At 34.7% G+C, this 18479-nt stretch overlaps 1 protein-coding gene across 6 annotated transcripts in view; it reads left to right on the top strand.

The window, feature by feature from the left end:
- The window catches only part of PCDH17 (protocadherin 17), a 90289-nt gene that overhangs the window by 22370 nt on the left and 49440 nt on the right, over positions 1 to 18479 (top strand). For 5 of the 6 annotated variants that reach the window (XM_058044486.1, XM_058044510.1, XM_058044476.1 and 2 more), the window contains exons 3-4: positions 7263 to 7321; positions 7488 to 7660. In XM_058044486.1, the coding sequence (XP_057900469.1) occupies positions 7263 to 7321; positions 7488 to 7660 (232 nt within the window). The remainder of the gene's footprint in view (positions 1 to 7262; positions 7322 to 7487; positions 7661 to 18479) is intronic. The other variant, XM_058044502.1, reaches the window with a different exon arrangement.

The raw sequence follows: 18479 nt of genomic DNA, 5'->3' as shown, positions 1-18479 counted from the left end.
CGATTCTGTGATAATGTTATTGTACTTTCAGCTTGAGCTCTTTCTGTGGTGTGATGTTTGGCACTTCTTCCTACATTCTTATCTTGCATCTTCTCCAAAATATAGTTCAACTTCAGAACTCATATTACAATTCCTTTTTCCTAGTCACATTTGACAACTTTCCACATTCTCTTCTGGGATCATGCTAATTTCATTGCACTTCATGTTTCTCCAGTGCAAAATAAAATAAGGCTCAGAAACCTGAATTAATTGTAAAAAACCCAGCAATCTGAGTTTGGTCTGGAAAATCTTGATTCCCTTTTCCATAGGAGAAAGTTTTGGGTTCAGTTTCCACAGTTTTTCTTCGTCACATCTTTCTTAAAGAGAGATGTCTGACCTTAAACACACATCCTGCACTGGTAGAGAAGCTGAAGGCTTCTGTTGAGCTGACTTCCCTGCCAACAAAGAGACAAGCTTGTTCCTGTAATGCTTAAATCTTTTATTTCATATCAGAAAGTCTGATGTGGGTCTGGTCTCACCTCATCTTTTGAATGTCACTCAGGTCTACTTTTTTACCAGAATCACTTAAAATTATGTCATTCTGTAGTGACCTTTTTAGCTTCTTCAGTCTTCTGACTTGGTGCAATCATCAGTGAGATGAGAGGAACCTTGTCTGAGCCTTGTGATTTCTAATCCTTGCACTGTGTTAAATTCCCACAGCCCAAGCTTCTGCCGTCTTTAGTGTCCTATGCATGGCAGAATAAACACTTGTAAAAATTTAAAAAATAGTTAATTTCATTAAACAAATAGTGAAAACAACTGAAATAATCTACAATGACTTAGTATGATACCCTAATCAATAAATCAACAATAATTAATTTTGGTAACAAACATGGTACTTGCTAAGTGAAAACAGTGCATGGATTAGGCATTTATACAGGGAGACCTGCATTCCTTTGCTTATGGGAGAGGATGGTAGTGTCTGTCCTCAGAGTTTCACTTTTCAGAATTCACTGTGCAATTGACTGAAGAGCTCAAGACCTGTTCCTCTCACAGTTTTGCTTTTCTCTTTCAAGAGAAAGAGAAAACACGAGCCACCAACCAACACTTTAAGAGAGAGTACAGCAGCTTCATGAATGATATTGCCTTGTGCATTTGACTGTTTTTACTGCCCTGTGTTTTCAATGTGCTTTTGAAGAATGCTGTATATGTCAAAAATTCACATAAACACACTGTAGGACTTTTAACACCAAAATACACATCTTGCAGCAAGTGTGAAATTTCCCAAATATGTACAAGTCATATAAATTATATATCAAAAGCATTTTCAAAGGAATGAGAGTGGAGAGCACATAGTAGGATAATATTTTTTTTAAATAGCCTATTTAATTTTGTCCTTGAAAGGAGTAGAATAACCTATGAGAGGTTTATGGCCAGTTTTTGGTTTTGTTGTTGTTTGTTTTTGCTATTGAGATAGTGAATTTTCTTAATGAAGTAAATCTTGTGGAAGCAAAAACTACTATTTCAGGCTAACTATACACACTCACTGGCAGTCTTATACTGAGAAGTCTTTGTGAAAAATGGTACTATGTTGAACCCACACTGTTCCTAACAAAATGAAGACAATTGTCTGCTCTTTCAAAACTCAATTTGGCAGAATACAATTCTTTTGCCTCCAGAAGAGATTACCATTATATAAGATCTTTGTTTCATGGGGGAAGGGTGAATACTTGGAATTCAGCTTTTAAAGAAAAGGCACAGAAGATGCTTGAATTAGATATTAAGTGGCAGTCTGATAAAGGTGAGAGATGTTTCATTTCATTTTTGCATTTAATGTTTAATTAAAAAGAAGTTAGAGTCAGCAAAGACATTTTGCTTTATTATAGTTCCAGGTATGAACACCTACATAAAATGGAGCTGCATTAAATAATTTCAGAAAATGTGATACTTCTTCTTGTAATTCTGAGAAAAAATTATGAATATTTTAGTCATCTAATATTCATAAATCTGATTAATGTCTAAGTCTTTTTTACATATTTTAGAGTACATCTTTTCCTTATATGACAATTATTTCTAGGCATAGTTTGTCAAGAATACTTAAATATTGAATCTCTCTCTCTGTCCCTGTCTCTTTCTTTCTGACCTCCTCTTTTTCTTTGTAGGCATTGATTTTTTTATTTTTTTATTAGACAGACCTGTTGAGTTGCAAATTCTTTTAAAAAAAAATTCTCTAATTTTATTCAAACAGTATGGGATACAATAAATATTGCTAGAAATCTTCAAAACTGTGGCATAAAAATGTTTTTATTAAAAAGTAAAGAGAAAGAGAAAAATAGCTAGGAACCTCTAATTTTTAAGAAACAGTCTGCTTTTTGCAGCAATTCTTGAAAGCAGAAGACTCGTGAAGTTTATCTACTGTTCTCTTACTGAGCAATAGCAGATTTTTGAAACCTGATTGATTAATATGGTGCTGTAATTCTAATCCTGAATTAAAAAAAATAGTGTGTGCAGAGCCACAGTAAGACACCTTTGTATCTATAAAAATAGCATAATATTTCAACAGAAGTAAACACATATACCTTGTGAATATGAATTTATGAAAAGATAAAAAAAGGATAAGAGATTAATATAGCCCATTGCTAAAAATATTCTCCATAATTCATTGTGTAATGCTTGGCCCAGGCTGGTTCAAGCTGTTTCCAGTGATGAGGCTTTTACTGGTTTTTTTCTTATGGGTTTATTTAAGGTTAATGGATCCTGTGAAGAATTTTTTTCTCATACTCTGTTCTTGGCTATAATTTTTCATTATCCTTTCTCTAAATTAAACTTTTGGAAACTATAGCCATTCCAGAATTAATTAGTAGAAACTTAACAGTTGACATTCAAAATTTTGAATGGCTTTATTTCTGAATCTATAAAATCTAGTATTCCAAATATACCATGTGAGACCTATACTTGGCAACAATTTTAGCTTATCTAGGTCCTCGTGTGATCATAATATACAAGTCCTGACAGGTGCAATAAACTGAATAGTTTTGTTGACAGTTGATGCACTTGGAAAGATATTCTATGTGCTGTTCATGAAAACACTGTCCAGTTAATGATTTTCCAAGTCCCATTATTGGACTTTGGCAATTATATTGTCACATTTGAAATTCCATACCAGAAAATCCAACCAGCTCAAGTTACCTAGGGAAGTTCTGGGTGCTCCATCCCTGGGGGTATTCAACACCAAGTTGGGTGGGTCTTTGAGCAACCTGAACTGGTGCAAGGTATCCCTACCCTTTATGGGGAGAGAATGGGTATCCCTATCCATTATGGGGTGATGAAATTTAAGGTCTCTTCCAACCCAGACTGTTCTATGATTCTATGAAAAGTATATTTTGCACAGGTTTAATATGCCTCTTCTTTTATTTTCCTTCTCTTCAATTCACTGAAAAGGTAACAAAATCAAACTGTATATTTTCTGAAAGGATGTAACCCTTTCTTTTTAAATTTTTGCAGCTTTTGAAAGGTTACTATGCATTCTGACCTCTTTTTAAATGGGTTTTTTTAATGAGCTTCAGCTTCTGAGAAAGCTGTATCAAATGCTTGTACAGAAATCCTCAGACATTTTTCTGCAACATTACACTAATGACGGTGTTCCTAAAATTTCATATTTGATCCAGAGTCACATATTAGAACAGATAGGTAGAAGAAAATATTTGTAAAGGTCTGTTACAGCAACTGTCAAAAAAAGAATATCTGTTGAATGGTTTAACAGCATACCCTCATTGGTAATTAGCTGGTTCCACTAATCTGTGAAAATGGGCCATAAAACCAGGGCCGCTTCTCTAAAATGGCTTTGGACTGTTAGGTTGGTATCACAGACTTTAGTTTTCTGATGGCAGTGGACATTATTGTTTTTTTTTTAAATTTTAGATAACATTTGTCCTGCTACTGGACAACCTGTGCTGTGGAAGCTGCTGGTGATCTAGTTGATACTCCAGCCCGCAGTCTTGAATTACAGAGATAAAAAAAATCCCATTTCTTTACCATTTAACTCTGGTGACTTTTGGAGACAGATTGTTCCTGGAGATTTTTTTGGAGGGAGGGTGAGAACAAGGGTGGAATTTGTTTTATTTTGTTCTTCAGAAATTTAACGATGCTGGCATTTGAATAATTTTCGGTTATTTAGCAGTAGACTGCAATTCCAGGCAATTCACTTCTGACCTGATGCATCTTATTTAGCTTTAGCTATTGCACTGGACATCTTGCTGGTTGTCAAGATTCCCCTATGCCAATGATGCTCCCCAGGAGTATGATGTACCTGACAATAGATGACGAAATGGGATAGTTTGTATTTATCGAAGTCACATTGAGGGATTTTGGCTGATTAGCTAGAGTAGCTGACTAGAATTTAGGTGGTTTTCTGCAGGTGAACTGTGACCTACCTTTAACTGGAACTCCAGAGTTTTGGTGATTTTGTTGTCCTGGAAAGGACTGTATATCCAGAGAAGAACAAGAGGGTTTTTAGACTTTTTAGGTAGTATTTGTTTCTTTGAGTTACAGCTATGCAATTTAAAGAGGTATGATTAATTCATGAGCTGGAATGTGTAACATCACTTCCATAAATGTTAAAGTGTAAAAAATTTAAGTATATGACCTCTCACTTCAATTGGGTTTAAAACAAAAAAAAAAAAAAGATTTTAAGGGAGTTAGACATGTTAAACATTCATCTCTCTCATCCATTGTGAAGCAGATGTTTGCATTTCTAAGATTCCTCTAAACTGTCAAACCCTAAAATGATTTTATTTTATTTATCACAAATTTAATAGATATTTTCATACATGAAACCATCCTCCCTTTGATGCCTGTATATCAGAGGGCTGTTACAGCTCAATGCAAACATTATACCTTCATAATTCATAGAAGAAGGGCTAATGCTTTTAGTACAGAAAGAACAGTATTCAACTCTGAGCTCTGAGTCTGTATATGATCATCAAGTACTTACATTTGTTCTTTTGTAATAATGAACTTGCTGTAACATGGCACCCAATTCATAGTATTGAAGCAAAATGCAATATGAAGGTAGTTGGTCAAATTATTATCTAGTTAAAGGTCTTTAATGATTACCATAAATGCAGAACTTCTCAGCAGCTAAGATGTGGCCATATCTTTTATTTTAATATCTGTATATTGGCTCATCCAGGATGTATGAAATAATTTTTGCTATGAAAAAGCAGAGACAAAAAGTATGACTTATTCTTACAGTGGTCCAGTTTACAGTTTAGTTCTTAGAACCATCAAAAAGGAGTAATTATAATTATTTTCAGGACAAAAGTGTGGCTTTTAATGGCAGAGAATTAATGAAAAAGCAGTTTATAGCAGGCATTTTGACTGTCATGAAAAATGGAAATGTTGATTCTGGTAGCAGCTGTGTTTAGGAGGAGACAGATGTCTTACGTAAGTAAAAGCATAAGGTCAGTTTTCCTGGATATCTCTATTTGAGATATTAGACGTAAAAAAGAGACACGAGTTCTGCAGTTGCAAAGGTTTATTCAGGTTGCTGAGTGATGGGTTCTGTAAGTGCCATAATGGCTGTATATGAGTTTATGTACATATCTCTTTTTGATGCAGAAAAGAGAGATACTAGCTTAAAACTTGAGAGAAGAAAAGAAACAGTGGAATTATAGCTGCTTCCAAAATATGCATTTGAAGTATACACACAAGAAGGCTGAAATATAGCTCCTTTTTTTGTTGTTTCCAATATTTGTTTTTTCTAACTTGATACATACTAAATGTGAAGATGAACTTTTATTCTAATTGCATTTACTAAAGCTAGGATGGATGTGAACATAGTATGTGTTATAATCTTATTTTTTGAACAAAAGAATTTAGAAACTAGAGGAAAGTGCAGTGTACATTGACATACATGCTGAACGGAAGATGGTGTATTTTCCACCCCTTCTCTGAGACACAAATACATCCATGGTATACAAGCACATCTGTTTCACAAATCCCTTGGGAGTAACAGGTGTCTGCCCAATTTCTGTTGCAAACAGCAGTGACTTAAATTCTGGATAAAACTTTTTGCCTCTTTTCCAAGCTCAAATACTCCAACCATACAAGAAGTAGCAAATATTTCTAATTACCTCCTACTGATAAAACCAAAACAAAGATTAAAAAATGGGGAATGGGGAGTGGCAGGGAAGTCCAGATATCTAAGATCCCAGTCACCTGTGCAAGCACTTGCTGTGTGACATTAAACCTCAGGCCCTCAGCTCCGTTAATTGAGTGCTGGCCGCGTTACGGATACTGATCCGCTGGATGCTGCTGCGAAAGCCGGAGCTGCTGCGGAGCAGAGTGGTGTGATGTGAAGTGATGCAGAAAACAGTAGAAGCTCTGTCGCTAGGTCAGCTGCAAGAAGAAGTGACGTGCGTGAATGTACAGTATGTGGAGTTTTCTGAATGATGCAGTCTCTCTTTCTCCCAAAGAACTTCAGCTAATGATACAAGGGGAATTCAGTTCCCTTTGGCAGGACTCCATGTTGGTCTGGATCCTCTTAATACTTCTGCTTCTACAGTTACTTGGCTCATGCTGCTAAAAATATACATGACAGACTTAATGAAAGTATCTTCTTTTAAAAACTACTTGTCAGCAGTGATCATTCAATATTCTCGTTTGCATGTGTGGTTCTCATTATTCTGAAATAGATATTAATACTGATGAAAATTAAAGAGGAAATCCAAATATTTTCATAACTGCATTTTTCCAGTAGCATCTGAGAAACCCCACAGCTAATCAGCCATAAATTTTCTTGATTTTTTGTTTATTTTTTTCAATTCAAGTGTAATATAGCAGCATACAAAACTGTATTACAGCAGTAGGAGCTTCAGAATCCCAGTAGATGATGTAATTATGATTAAAAATTAGTATTATTGAATAATTCACTTTTTTAATATTAAAGAGTTATTTTTTTCTCTCATTTTCAATAACCATCAGTCTTAATATCTATCTAATGAAAAAACATAAACAGTGTCATCTGTCAGGTTACTAACAGAGAATGCCACTTATTGGAGCTTCATTGTTTACTTTAGCAGGTAATTTGTGGACCGGAATCATTTAATTGTTCTGAGCACATAATTACATGCCAGCATTTTCCAATTTAATTAAAAAGTACAAATCTGAAGATTAAGGGAATTTTTGAATTATTAATCATTTCTCCTCTAGGAAATCTTGTTGCTCTGCAGGAGATTTGTCCAGTGTACAACTACACGTATTTTTTTCCTTCTCTTTCACAGACAGACAATTTTCCCGCAGAGCCCAATTACATGGGCAGCAGGCAGCAGTTTGTTCAAAGGTAAGGCCTATTAAATAACTTTCTTGGCTTCCCCATTTGCATTCTTGTCAAAATTGCTTTGCCAGAGAGTACAATTCAACTTAGAACAAGTAAATACAACACTCTCTCTCTCTCTCTTTTTTTTTTTCTTTTTTTTTTTTTTCTTTTTTTTCAATATGTTTTTCAGTAGCTCCACGTTCAAGGATCCAGAAAGAGCCAGCTTGAGGGACAGCGGGCATGGGGACAGTGATCAGGCTGACAGTGACCAAGACACTAACAAAGGCTCCTGCTGTGACATGTCTGTTAGGGAGGCACTCAAGATGAAAACTACTTCAACTAAAAGCCAGCCACTTGAACAAGGTGAGTGAAGTCTACAATGCCTACAAAAGCGTAAAGTCTAAAACATCATTATCAACCTATTATTATTGCAGATGTGGTTTATTAGGAAGGAATAAACCACTGAAATAATTATCAGAGAAAACAGTAAATCTTGTCACTAGCCCAGAAAAAAGAACACAGTATCTTTCAGAATAAACATGAAATGAAACCACAAGTCTCCAAAGAAGATTAAAAAAAAATAAATTAGTACTTTTGAAAATGATTAGAATATACTCTATCACCACTGGCATTGCCTGTGATATATTATATACAATCCTTCTGTCAAAGCCTGATTTGGAAATTCAAACTAGACACGACTGCAACAGATAAAAGAACACCAGTCATTTATATTCCTCATGTAGTTTGGAGAAGAGGAAAAGAAAATGCTTTGCATAAAAGAAAAGAGTAAAAATGAATCAGAAGATGTTTTTATTTCATGGATGCATTTTCCTATTTATAATGTTGATTTCACAACTAAGAGTACTGTAAGAAGTGTCATATACTAATAAAATCTTATTTTCAGTATACCTTCATTCACGTCCTGTGAAGATAGCAAAGATTGAGACTGTCTGTGAAACAGCAAAATGACTTAGATCAGGACAATGACAATGTTCTCTGCCAACATTCATTCTGACAAACAAGCATAATTATTTCCTCAAACTGTGTCCAATTCTTTTTTTTTTCAGATGTGTTTTATCTAATTAGGAGGTCTTTTATTTCCAAAGATGCACTTCTTTTTTTTAGAGAGTCAGACAGACAAAGCACTCGAGCATTCTCTGCCTTTATGTTTTGCTTCTATGCTGTAAGCAATAAAGAAGTGCATCACAGAATGATTTTTAAATGTTTTCTGTTTTCCATTATTTTACTTTATTGTGGGGAGGGTATCTCAGTGTTAAAGATAGTTAGGAAATTATTAAATCAGTCAGCCTTAATAAGAAGTTATATTTCTAATTAAGCAGAAATATCTGATTAGCTTTTTATTAATTGTTGATTAATTGGACCTTAGTTTTTCACCTCTTAGCTTAGTCTGATGTGTAGTACAGTCATAAGGAAATACATATTCAACTTCATTTTTCTGATCATGTTGAGATTGCAGTATAATTTTTGCAGTGCAGAATATTTAGAATGCTGCAGTATAATTTACTCTGTATACATTTGGAGGTTGACCTTATATGTGACCTTATTTTCCAAGTAATAAATGCCGGAAAGATTATTTTTTCCTGACCTTTTGCCACAGCAACTCTCTGTTTATAATTGGACATTGATCTGTATAAAGATGCAGTGCAGGATTTTGTTTTTAAAGAAGCTATTTGAACATATGTCTTATTCTCTCAGTTTTGTGTGACATGAAGACAAAAATTCTGGATTTCCATCTATCAAGTATAGCAATGAAAGAGCTTTCAAATTTTTAAAGTTTAACTAGGAAACTATCTAGTATTCAGATTAAAAATGAGTGTTTTTTTAAGAAAAGGACTGTATGGCCAGTGTTCATAATACTGCAGTTTGTCCAGCAGCACCAAACTCAATTCTGGGCAAAATATATGCAATCTAGTAAGCGCATTATGCCAACCATTCCCATTGCTTAATTTGATTATAATGCAAAGAGTTATATGCAGGTTCGCATTTGTCATTATACCTAGTTGAGCTGCCCTATTCATCGAGGAAAATTTATTCCAATCACTCAGATGAATTCCTCATGTTCTTATGAAATATATATTGAATTGTGGATGTTAAGTACTGTCAGCCACTGATCTACAGCAGTGGCTGTTTATGTGAATTTCTTTGCTGAAGACAATAAAATTATGGGGATAGAGAGACAAACTATTTTTTCCTTTTTTTTTTTAATATTTTTATTTCCTCCAAATATAATTACAAATAGTAATGATATAAATTTGTTTGCTTGAATGAACTCTTCCGTCTCTAGTGTGCTATAATGAAATCATTGTTATAATATGAAAACTGAACCTGCATCAAGCACCTTATGGGATTTCAGGTCATCACAGTAACAAATGTGATGCTATGTGGTGTTCCCAATGAAATCAATGATTACTTGTCATTGAGCTTAGTATGATTAGGGTTCTTAGCCCAACGTAATATTTCTCTTTTGAAAGAAGATAAATAAAATTGTTTTCTCTAGTCATAAGCCAAGTTGAAGTAGGGTAAGAAATATGATATATGTGATTAGGATAGAAAAATAATTATATTTTTCTTTAGAGAAAAATTGTTTTCTGGGAAAAGGAGATGGAAAGTTTGCTAGAAACAATTGTCTCCAGCAATGCCTGAAGCAATATCAGAAGCTGTGGTTCTGTCATCATTCTGGATTATACAGGGATGGGAATTCACTATTTTGTAGCCATATTCTAGGCTTGATTATTGTCTTTTAAAGATATTTAAAATACTTTGGCTTCTGCTATTAGAACAACACTAAAAATTAAATCTTATGAAATTATTGAAAAATGATCTGGATTAACTGTGAAGTTAGGATCTTGATGTGAGAATCCTAATTAAAAAAATGAGTTAAGTTTCACATATTCTTAATGGTGTTCCAAACAAACATTATTGTCAGGCATCCAATTCTGACTATGGCAGTAATAAGCATTCTAGTTGTACCAGTGTTTTGACTACAGTTTTGACTACTCTAGCCCAAATTAAAAGGCCACACTGTGATAAAAAGTGTGTTGGCAGCACTACAGCAATTGTGCTTCTCTCAGTAACAAAGTAGGAAATTTTACGAAAATAATTTTTTGTAGACAAGATGTCTTCTGATTTCAGCATGAGATGGAAAGCAATCAAGATTACTTTATGATGTTCATTTGATTAATGAAAACAGTGAATGATAGAGCCTGTCAGTTTACTATTGAAATAGTTGATTTCAAGGAAAATATATCCTGATAGCAAGTTTTGTCTGGTAGTGATTTTAAACATTTTCACAAATGAGAAAGACAATTAAAATTAGATGTAATTAATCTGATAATTAATGAAATGCTTATAAAATGGCCTTAATAAAAGGAAAGCAGAACGCCCCCCCAAATTGTAAAAATTATCATGACAGTAAGTCTTGTGTTACAATAAGCACGTCCCACTTTAGATATCTCATCTCAGCCTTATACTCTCTTGCTGTTATATCCAAGCCACTTTCTGCATAAGAATATCTCTTATAGTCTCTTAAGCTTACTTGTGCTATCTTAATCAGCTGTCTTACTAAACAGCTTTATCCATATACCTGCTAGTCTTTTAATAGAATGGTTTTGGATAAATTAGTTTTGTTTGCCTGTCTTTTTTCCACTTCTATTGCTGATACTTTAAACCCTATCACTAGTTTGGACAGTTTGAGATCACCCTACACAGAAGTCTTACAAGAATTATTAGTTTTGAACACATCTATTGTAGCATGTAATACTCACTTTTTGCATTTAAATAACAGAGTAATTGTTTTGTATGGTATGGTTTAAGAATAACAGCAATAATCTCTATTTCTTTAAAAGGTATCCAAAGCTGGAAATTATATCATAACCCATAAAACATAAACAATAATATCTACAAGGGAGATGTAAAACAGCAAGATGTTAATTTTATACTTAGCGAATCCTGCATATGCTTACCTTATAATCAGTAAAGAATACCAAGTTATGGATTTTTCTGTAGTTACTCATAAATTATTGTCTTTGTTAGGTTTCCCCAGGAATTTTTAGTTTCTTTTTCCTTTGTTTGTTTTTTTTTTTTCTTCTATCTGTGTTTTCTTGTTCCTTTGTAAATCTACACTTTCATGTGTTTGTCAAAAAAACTTCAAGGGATTAAATATCTCCAAATTCAGTAGCTTTGTTGAGTTTTTGCTTTATCACTGTGCGTTACATCTTTCTTTCAACACAGTTTCTTGCCATTCACGCTGGCATCCCATAGAAGAGCCATTTCTGCATATGCTGTTGCCTCATAACAATAGTGTGGATCCTGAGAATAAAGAAAATAACCAGAAGCAACTGCTTGGAGGAAGGGTGAAATGAAACTCTCCATAGCATACTTGTCAGGGTCCCCTCTAGGACCGAGGCTGCCCATCAGGCTGCTCTGTAAAAGAGCGCCATTTTAGTGTAGGGTATTGTTACTAATATAAAGAAATGTAATGTATCTACAGGAAAAAAGTGATACTAAGTGTGATTTGAAAATATAATAGCTCTTTCTTCATCACAACAAAAATACATTTGCATCACAACTGATGCAGTTCTGCATGTAAGTCTTAGAAATAAAAATTATATCCGTTCTAGAGACTCTCTAAGAACAGTTTGTTACCCTTGTGTTTGCCCACTGAACGTGTTCACCTAACAGGTCTGTAGTAACTTGTTCATCTGCAGTCTCCATTTCTACACAAGACTGATCCTAGAAATCAGGTATCCTGCATTATCCATCTGCAGCAGAGCAAAAATTACAAAAATTTTTTACCGCAATTTTTCTGGGCTATCCATTAATTTTCTTGGCAGAATCTTGCTAGAGTCTTTTGGATAATTAAAATCCATTCTGTTTAACTGAGTTAGAATCAGTCTAGACTGATAAGTGCAGAAAGTTCATCAAGCACATTTCTGCTGTCTGACATCACCACCAATGCTTTCCATGCCATTGGGGATGATGAGGTCTTTTATGAATACACCAGCTTAATGAGATAATAGGAAAAGAAGATTGTGGAGAAATATTCCTTTTCAAAGTTTGCAAAACTGGTGATGGCCTTTTCTGAGAAACTGATGGAGGCTTGGAGTCTCCAGGAGCTGGCACAGCATGTGAAATCTTTTGTTCAACAATGCTTCCTCCCATGGGTTTTCTTGTCTGGACAGAACATCTATCATATTCTCTCTGTGCTCAGAATATCTGTCAGACTGCCCTTGCTCTGACACCACTTAATAGTCTTTATGTCCAGCACTATCATCCTTTCTTACTTGCTGACTTCTAATATGGTCAGGTAAGATGCTAACTTGCTGTTTACTTGTGCACAGTATCTATTTTCCAACTTCATCTGATGAATTGATTTCCAGGAAAGCTATAAGAGCAACTTAATTGTATTGAGGATCTCTTTCCTTTTTTTGGTATGTCTCAGTAGTAGAATCTGTTTCTAGAATTGTAAATTCTGGAAATTTTTAGGTGAAGCCCACATAAAATGAGGTATTGAGTCTTGCATTTTCTCCTTCTGTTTGTTCTTTTCTATATATTTTTTTAATTTTTTCTTTTAATTTTGTGTTTTATGCAAGCACATGTATGATCCTAGATGAGGACTAGCATAGGTCAAAGAAAACTTATCTGTAATGTAACTGTTTCTGATTGACAAAATTAGTTATCAATAAGCTGGAGATATTTGATTTTGGCCTTATTCTAATAATGAGATTTTAAGATTTAAATGTAGGTAGAAGTGCAGAGCTTTATGAAGAATAATACCATTCTTTGACATCTACTCTGGTGTGCATAGCAAGTTCAATATGACACTGGAGCCACTGACATTACTTCTTTCCTTTTTTCTGCTGTTATCACTTGGTTCAGTGAAGAAGTACTTCTAAATATATGAGAATTACCAGCATTATTATTGGTTTCATACCACTTATAAGTCTTTGTGAATGGTGATATTGAAACTTCAATTGGGATTAAAATTTTAAATTTATATATTTCACTTTTAGTCAGAGGGATCTAATAAAAAGTTTCAAATGTTCTGTGTCTTGATCTCAAGCATTTTAAGATGATCTAGATAATACTTTTGCAAGATTTTGTTTCCTGGGCTGAGCTAGACTGTGCAACTATTCAATAGTTCCCTTTTTTTGAGAGATCAGAATTATATTCTCCCTTGTACCCAAAGTTAATGAACTACAGAGAAAAAAGCAGGTCAGTTGCCTTTGCTGTACAGATGATTGTCAGCTTTTCTCATGTTAATACCTAGTAATTTATGACATATCTTTTGCTGTATAATGTCTACAGCAAATTATATGATGGATTTAGACAAAATAAAGAGAAAACTCGTATATCTGCCAACTTTTTTTCACTCAGAGTATTATGTTGAATATCTCTCATGGTTTAGCTTCTATTTTTAGACAATCTCCTAGTCTACCAGTCAATTTAAGTTCATCTTTTAGATTTCAGCTATATTTATACCAAGTTGAGATTTGTGATTGAAGCTGTGTGAGTGCTTCAAAGCAGAATCCAGTTTGTTTGGTGCTTCCTCATTATAGGTGGGAGGGCTCCCAGGCACAGCTTCACCACAGTGTGCTCTTCTCAGAAGTACACAAGCAGCTTTGGTTTTCAAGCAATGCTATCCAGGTAATGAAGGAGAAGTATGAGGAAGAAAATATTTGTCCTTAAAGAGCAGGAAAGTCAGAAAAAGAAGTGAAGTGGCATCCTACAGTAGAAGGGATATATTCACTTAATGCCTCATGACTTCTCTGCCTCTATTTTGTTGACACAAAATAGAATAGTGGTGCAAACATTCCAGCAGCTGAAGTGACAGTGAATACAGTTTGCATCAGATTGCCTTAGCCTATTATTGCTGCCTGTAATTGCCCATTATCCTGCATTTCAACCGGTGCTGTGTTCTGCCAAACTGGGGTTTTAGTCAGGTGCATGTTTCATCACCTGGCACATTATTGCCATCATATATCTGGTAGCTGTGAAATTTTGTGAGCAGCATATCCGACAATTAATGCAATTAGACAAAGATAAGGGGGGGAAATTTCTATAACTGACTTTCAAAACATACAGAAAGAGCTTTCTCCATCAGTAGACACAAATATGTCTCTGTGGCAGAGAGGGATTACAGCCATTCAGCACAATTTCATCTCTGCACCATTTGGTGTGTCATGCTACATTTTTAGGTCATTTCATTTCTCCTCCACATTATTTCTACTTATTTTATAGTTTAAAAATACTTCAGTGGTTGAAAATGGTGTGTATTTTTGACCTGTTTTGTTTTCATTGGACGCTTCACTATCGAATCAATTTAGATAATGCCCTTACTAACATCTGAAAAGTTCATGACTGCACCAATAAAAGTATTCATAAATTTCAGAAGAGTTTTCTTTGATGAGCTTATTTGCAAATTAGTTTCATACCATGCACTTCAAGATCACAAGTCTATTACCATAAGTCTCGTATCTGAGATTCTAATATTTGGTGCTGTAGCTGTTGGTGCTCATCTCTTTCTGCTTTACTTCAGAGGCAACAAAGCAGAATATCCCTCCCCTGTCACTAGTGGAAATCTCATTACATCCTTGCTGTACTTTCTGTTTTGACACTGCCTTTCCTGGGGCTGAGCACAGTTATTGTACTGCAGTTTGTTCTTGAAAGGCTTAGAATCCATAAGTTATCTTTTCACTTTATTCCCACCAGAAGAGCAAGGGAAGGATTTGCAGTTCTCAGTAAGATGAGGTCCTTCTATGTCAAAATCATTATCTTCGGCTAACATTTCTTCTTTTCAGATTCTTTTTATAAATTGAAAGAAAAGTGGGGGCATAGAAAGATCAACAACTTTTGAAACAAGGAAATCAGAAAATAAAGAGTTTTCATAGTATCAGGCTTTATGCATTTCCCTGGGTGATAAATGGATGTTCACTACTTGTGCTTACTTTTGTTAATGAATATTTTAGGGCATACATTCATATATTGGATGAATACTTAATATCAAGGAAACTATTGTAACAGGACTAGAGAGTCTATTCCTTATTCTTGCTCTGTGCCTGAAAATGTCCTTGAATGGTGTACTTACAGGTTTCTTTAAATTAAGCTTACACAGAATTAGAGTATTAAAAAAAACCCCATACATATGAAGGTATGTGTGTTTGTTCAATAATATAGAGAAGGCAAAATAAATAGATCTTCTGTCTTCATCATTTGAAATCATCATTTTATGATTTATGTATCTCCTCTTATTAAGTCAACAGAAAATACTGATATGATAAATCACAGTAGCGCACAAGATTTAACAAAATCCCATTGCATATTGCAGCCACATTCTTTTCACCAAAAAGAAGCAATGTTCTGCAGATGGAGTTCCCATGAAGATGGCACATATTATTAGATGACACATATTAGTTGGAAATCTGAATTATTATATTTATCAATAGTTCTACGTCCAGCTGGGGAAGACAAAAGAGAAGTGTCTTAAATAAGAGACAGGGGTTAATTATTCCATTCAGCAACGCTTTAGCTGGAATACTACTAATTGTATTTTGTTCTTCTGGAACAAAGAGTATCTCCTAATGTCTGTGCACAGTAATAGAGACTGTCCTTTTCATGGCCCTTTTTTGTTTACATACTACTTTTCTTCTATGCCATGGCTTCCAGAGGGGGAAATGTGGTTTATTTTAATTTGGGCCAGAGTTGCAGCATGCTCTAGTTAAGGATATATCTACAGTATGCAGTTTATGGACATATGTTAGAGATAGATCTGGAAGGATTCAAAATCAAAAAAGAGGTATAATAACAGCAAAAAATAAAGGTTTGTGAACATCGCCTGTAGGTGAAGTTTGAAAGAAGTGTTTGTTTAGAATCTGTTTAAATGAAGAAGGACTGGAGTGAAGCATAATAAAGGTCTTTGTGTATATGAAGTTGCTATGAACAGAATAGTGCTTGCATTTTCTTTTCTTTTTGTTTAATTTTCTGGGAGAAGTATTTACATTATATTTGAGACAGAACTTCATAATAAAGAGGGGTAGGCACTGTAGTAGACTACCCCTGTAAGTTAAAGTATACCCTTTCCTGGAGATTTTTAAAACAGATTAAATACACATTTGTCAGTGATAATCTACATTTGTTTTAAACTGTCCAGGGCCAGAGGATCCACTCTAGTACTGCTTTTTATGGTGCCAAAATGAAATATGGGGATGTATTGCACTGTCCAATCCTGAGTCAAACATACTGAAAGACAATATTTGCTCTGCTCTGTTCCTCATCTTCTTCTCTGTGAACATCTTCATCTTGAGGAACTCACCATGTTAGAGAATTGCAGGGAGTGTGGATTACTAGTGCTTCCCAACAATAATATGCAGCATTTAGCCTGGTCCTGGCTCAGAGACAGAGCTGCAGAACGATTAACCAATGGAACTTAGTGAGCCTGTGTCTCTGTAGACAAAGTCTCTGTACTCCAGTGATCCACGGTGCCATGGATCAGCCTCTGTGCACCTACTGCCCAACCAGATCTCCAGAATGGCAGAGCAGCTGGTTTCCATTCCCTGCTGCTGCCTTCTCCTATTCCAGCTGCTGCACTCAAATAACCTCCCCTCCCCAAGTGGGCTTCGTATGGTTTGAAAGGGACTTAATGTACCTCAGTGCATAGGGAACTTTTGATGCATATTTCATCATGTTTCAGTTCTTTCTACAGGGAGCACTGCATGTATAACAGATGTTCCCTGACTACTACCCTTTCCTGAAGGTGACATGCCCTTTTTTGTGTTTGATCTCTAATGTATATAGAGCTGGTAATGCCTACATGGTACTAAAAAATAGTGCTCCATGGCTGCCCCTGTGCTGCATGCCAAGCTATATTTAATTCCATCTGCTCCCCTCTGCAGAGTGAAATGGAGAAGAGCATATGCCCAGTATAACCAAGTCAAACTGTGGCATAGATAATACCCCTTTATTTAAGAAAAGTATCGGTATTTTTTTTAAATTTAGGACCCTATTCTTCCAGTTTTTTTAATTCATAAATTGTTTCATATAAATTAGTGGAGATGTTCATGTAATTGCATATAAAAATGAGTAGTCTTTTATTATATATTGTTATTAATGCAGTTTTATTAATATTGTATTGTACATATGTAGTATACATGTCATTATATGTCCACATACATACTCCTAAATACAAAAATAAGACATCATTAACTGATATCCCTGAAAACCAAATTTTGTTATCTATATAAATCGTAAAATTATAGAAAATTTAATTTTATGCTTGCTTGTTTTAAAAATGCAACTATGAGGAAAATTCACAAATCTGTTTACAAAAACATTCAATTTTTGTCATAAAGGTTGCTTTGGAAAGAATAGTAATTCCGAGGCAAAAGCTGTCAGAATAAAATAGAGTTTATAATTGTAAAGTGGTACTTTACAAATAAAGTTTTAAAATATCTATTTAATAATGTAACTATCTGACCCAATTTTTATTTGAACAAATGAATACAGTTCTTACATAAAAAGTGCAGTTTAGGTTGTGCATTGACAATCTCTAGGCAGCTACAGAGCCCAAACAACCTTTCAAAAGGTGCAAATCAAACATAAAAAAGAAAACAGAAACAGAACTGTGTCTGTTCTGACCCTGTGGAGAGACTTGCAGCACATCTGCAATCTTCATGGCCCTGAGAAGTGTATACCGGATCTGTGTGGGCTGCTGAATATGAATATCCCTGCACTCTGTGGGGTATTCTTGCACTTTATGGAATATTCCTGCATTTCATATCTGATTAGTTTTAACAAGTCATATTTCTTTTCAGCATTGTTAATTTGATTTGAAGCAAGGATTCTGTCCCTTATCCTTATGGTATTTTGTTGTTGTTAGAAAAGTTCACATAAATTGCTTATTTTTGAGGGGAAGTACATGGAGTAGAGAAGGATGGAGACAAAAAGCTACAGTGAACATTGAAGCTACTGCTGTAAGGAAAGCTTTAAACTCAGCTTTACTTGCTGGTGTTCTGCTTTTTTGCTTCTCAGGATTACCAGAGTACATGAATAACCAGAGCTCGTTGCTGAACTGGACCATTAAAATAATTTTTAAAAAGCCAACCAAACAAAAACAAAAAACAAACAAACAAACAAACCCAAAAACCCCAAAAAACAAAAAATTCCC

This window comes from Melospiza georgiana, chromosome 2 (genome assembly GCF_028018845.1).
Source record: "Melospiza georgiana isolate bMelGeo1 chromosome 2, bMelGeo1.pri, whole genome shotgun sequence".
NCBI classification, from domain to species: Eukaryota; Metazoa; Chordata; class Aves; order Passeriformes; family Passerellidae; genus Melospiza; species Melospiza georgiana.
The sequence above is the reverse complement of the archived record's forward strand: the minus strand, read 5'-3'. Positions and strand labels throughout refer to the sequence as shown.